Here is a 2500-nt window from a genome sequence, read left to right on the forward strand (position 1 = left end):
ACCCTAACCTCTACCTCAGAATACTATCAACCCCAACCCTAACCCTACCTCAGAGTACTATCAATCCTAACCCTAACCCTACCTCAGAGTACTATCAATCCTAACCCTAACCCTACCTCAGAGTACTATCAATCCTAACCCTAACCCTACCTCAGAGTACTATCAACCCTAACCTCTACCTCAGAATACTATCAACCCCAACCCTAACCCTACCTCAGAGTACTATCAATCCTAACCCTAACCCTACCTCAGAGTACTATCAATCCTAACCCTAACCTCTACCTCAGAGTACTATCAACCCTAACCCTACCTCAGAGTACTATCAACCCTAACCTCTACCTCAGAGTACTATCAACCCTAACCCTAACCTCTACCTCAGAGTACCATCAACCCTAACCCTACCTCAGAGTACCATCAACCCTAACCCTAACCTCTACCTCAGAGTACTATCAACCCTAACCCTAACCTCTACCTCAGAGTACCATCAACCCTAACCCTACCTCAGAGTACTATCAACCCTAACCCTAACCCTACCTTTACATTTACATTTAAGTCATTTAGCAGACGCTCTTATCCAGAGCGACTTACAAATTGGTGAATTCACCTTCTGAATGAGCTATACCTTTACCTACCTCAGAGTACTATCAACCCTAACCCTAACCCTACCTCAGAGTACTATCAACCCTAACCCTAACCCTACCTCAGAGTACTATCAACCCTAACCCTAACCCTTCCTCAGAGTACTATCAACCCTAACCCTAACCCTACCTCAGAGTACTATCAACCCTAACCCTAACCTCTACCTCAGAGTACTATCAACCCTAACCCTACCTCAGAGTACTATCAACCCTAACCTCTACCTCAGAGTACTATCAACCCTAACCTCTACCTCAGAGTACTATCAACCCTAACCTCTACCTCAGAGTATTATCAACCCTAACCCTACCTCAGAGTACTATCAACCCTAACCCTAACCCTACCTCAGAGTATTATCAACCCTAACCCTACCTCAGAGTACTATCAACCCTAACCCTAACCCTACCTCAGAGTACTATCAACCCCAACCTCTACCTCAGAGTATTATCAACCCTAACCCTACCTCAGAGTACTATCAACCCTAACCCTAACCCTACCTCAGAGTACTATCAACCCCAACCCTAACCCTACCTCAGAGTACTATCAACCCTAACCTCTACCTCAGAGTACTATCAACCCTAACCTCTACCTCAGAGTACTATCAACCCCAACCCTAACCCTACCTCAGAGTACTATCAACCCTAACCTCTACCTCAGAGTACTATCAACCCCAACCCTAACCCTACCTCAGAGTACTATCAACCCTAACCTCTACCTCAGAGTACTATCAACCCTAACCCTAACCCTACCTCAGAGTACTATCAACCCTAACCTCTACCTCAGAGTACTATCAACCCTAACCTCTACCTCAGAGTACTATCAACCCTAACCTCTACCTCAGAGTACTATGAAAAATGATGTTCATGGAATAATATGTCTTGTTTTAAAACAGCAACAGCATCAAGAAGACCCAGCCTCCCATCCCCATCTCCAAGATCGACAACAGGCTGGAACAGTACACTCATGCCATAGAGGTATACTATGCTGTACTTTACTATACTTTACAATACTGTACTATACCTTACCATGCTTTTCAATACTATACTATACCTTACTATACTTTACAAAACTGTACTATGCTTTAATGTACTTTACTATGCTATACCTTACGATACTTCATTATGCTTTACTATACTTTACTATACTTTAGCATGCTTTTACTGTTCTATACTATACATTACTACACTTTACTATACTTTAGCATGCTTTACTGTACTTTACTATACTTTACTATGCTTTGCTATACTTTACTATGCTTTACTATACTTTAGCGTGCTTTACTATACTTTACTATACCTTACTATACTTTACTATGCTTTACTATACTTTACTATGCTTTACTATACTTTACTATGCTTTACTATACTTTACTATGCTTTACTATACTTTACTATACCTTACTATACTTTACTATGCTTTACTATACTTTACTATACTTTACTATACTTTACTATGCTTTACTATACTTTGCTATGCCTTACTATACTTTAGCGTTCTTTACTCTACTTTACTATACCTTACTATACTTTAGCATGCTTTTACTGTACTATACTATACATTACCATACTTTAGCATGCTTTACTTTACTTTACTGTGTTTTACTGTAATATACTATAAAACACTGTAATATACTACACTATAGTGAGACTATACTGCACTATACTATACTATGATATGCTATGGTATACTATACTCTATTCTACCGTACTATACTATACTATAATATGATTTACTATACTCTATTGTACCATACTATACTGTACCGTGCCATACTATACTATACTGCACTATACTATACTGTGCTATACTATACTATACTACACTATACTATACTATAGTGTGATATACTAGACCACACTATACT

At 39.2% G+C, this 2500-nt stretch overlaps 1 protein-coding gene across 1 annotated transcript in view; it reads left to right on the forward strand.

The window, feature by feature from the left end:
• The window catches only part of LOC135552275 (non-muscle caldesmon-like), a 65258-nt gene that overhangs the window by 50502 nt on the left and 12256 nt on the right, over positions 1 to 2500 (forward strand). The window contains exon 9 of the mRNA XM_064983804.1: positions 1529 to 1610. Within this exon, the coding sequence (XP_064839876.1) occupies positions 1529 to 1610 (82 nt within the window). The remainder of the gene's footprint in view (positions 1 to 1528; positions 1611 to 2500) is intronic.

Source organism: Oncorhynchus masou, chromosome 2 (genome assembly GCF_036934945.1).
Source record: "Oncorhynchus masou masou isolate Uvic2021 chromosome 2, UVic_Omas_1.1, whole genome shotgun sequence".
Taxonomy (NCBI): Eukaryota; Metazoa; Chordata; class Actinopteri; order Salmoniformes; family Salmonidae; genus Oncorhynchus; species Oncorhynchus masou.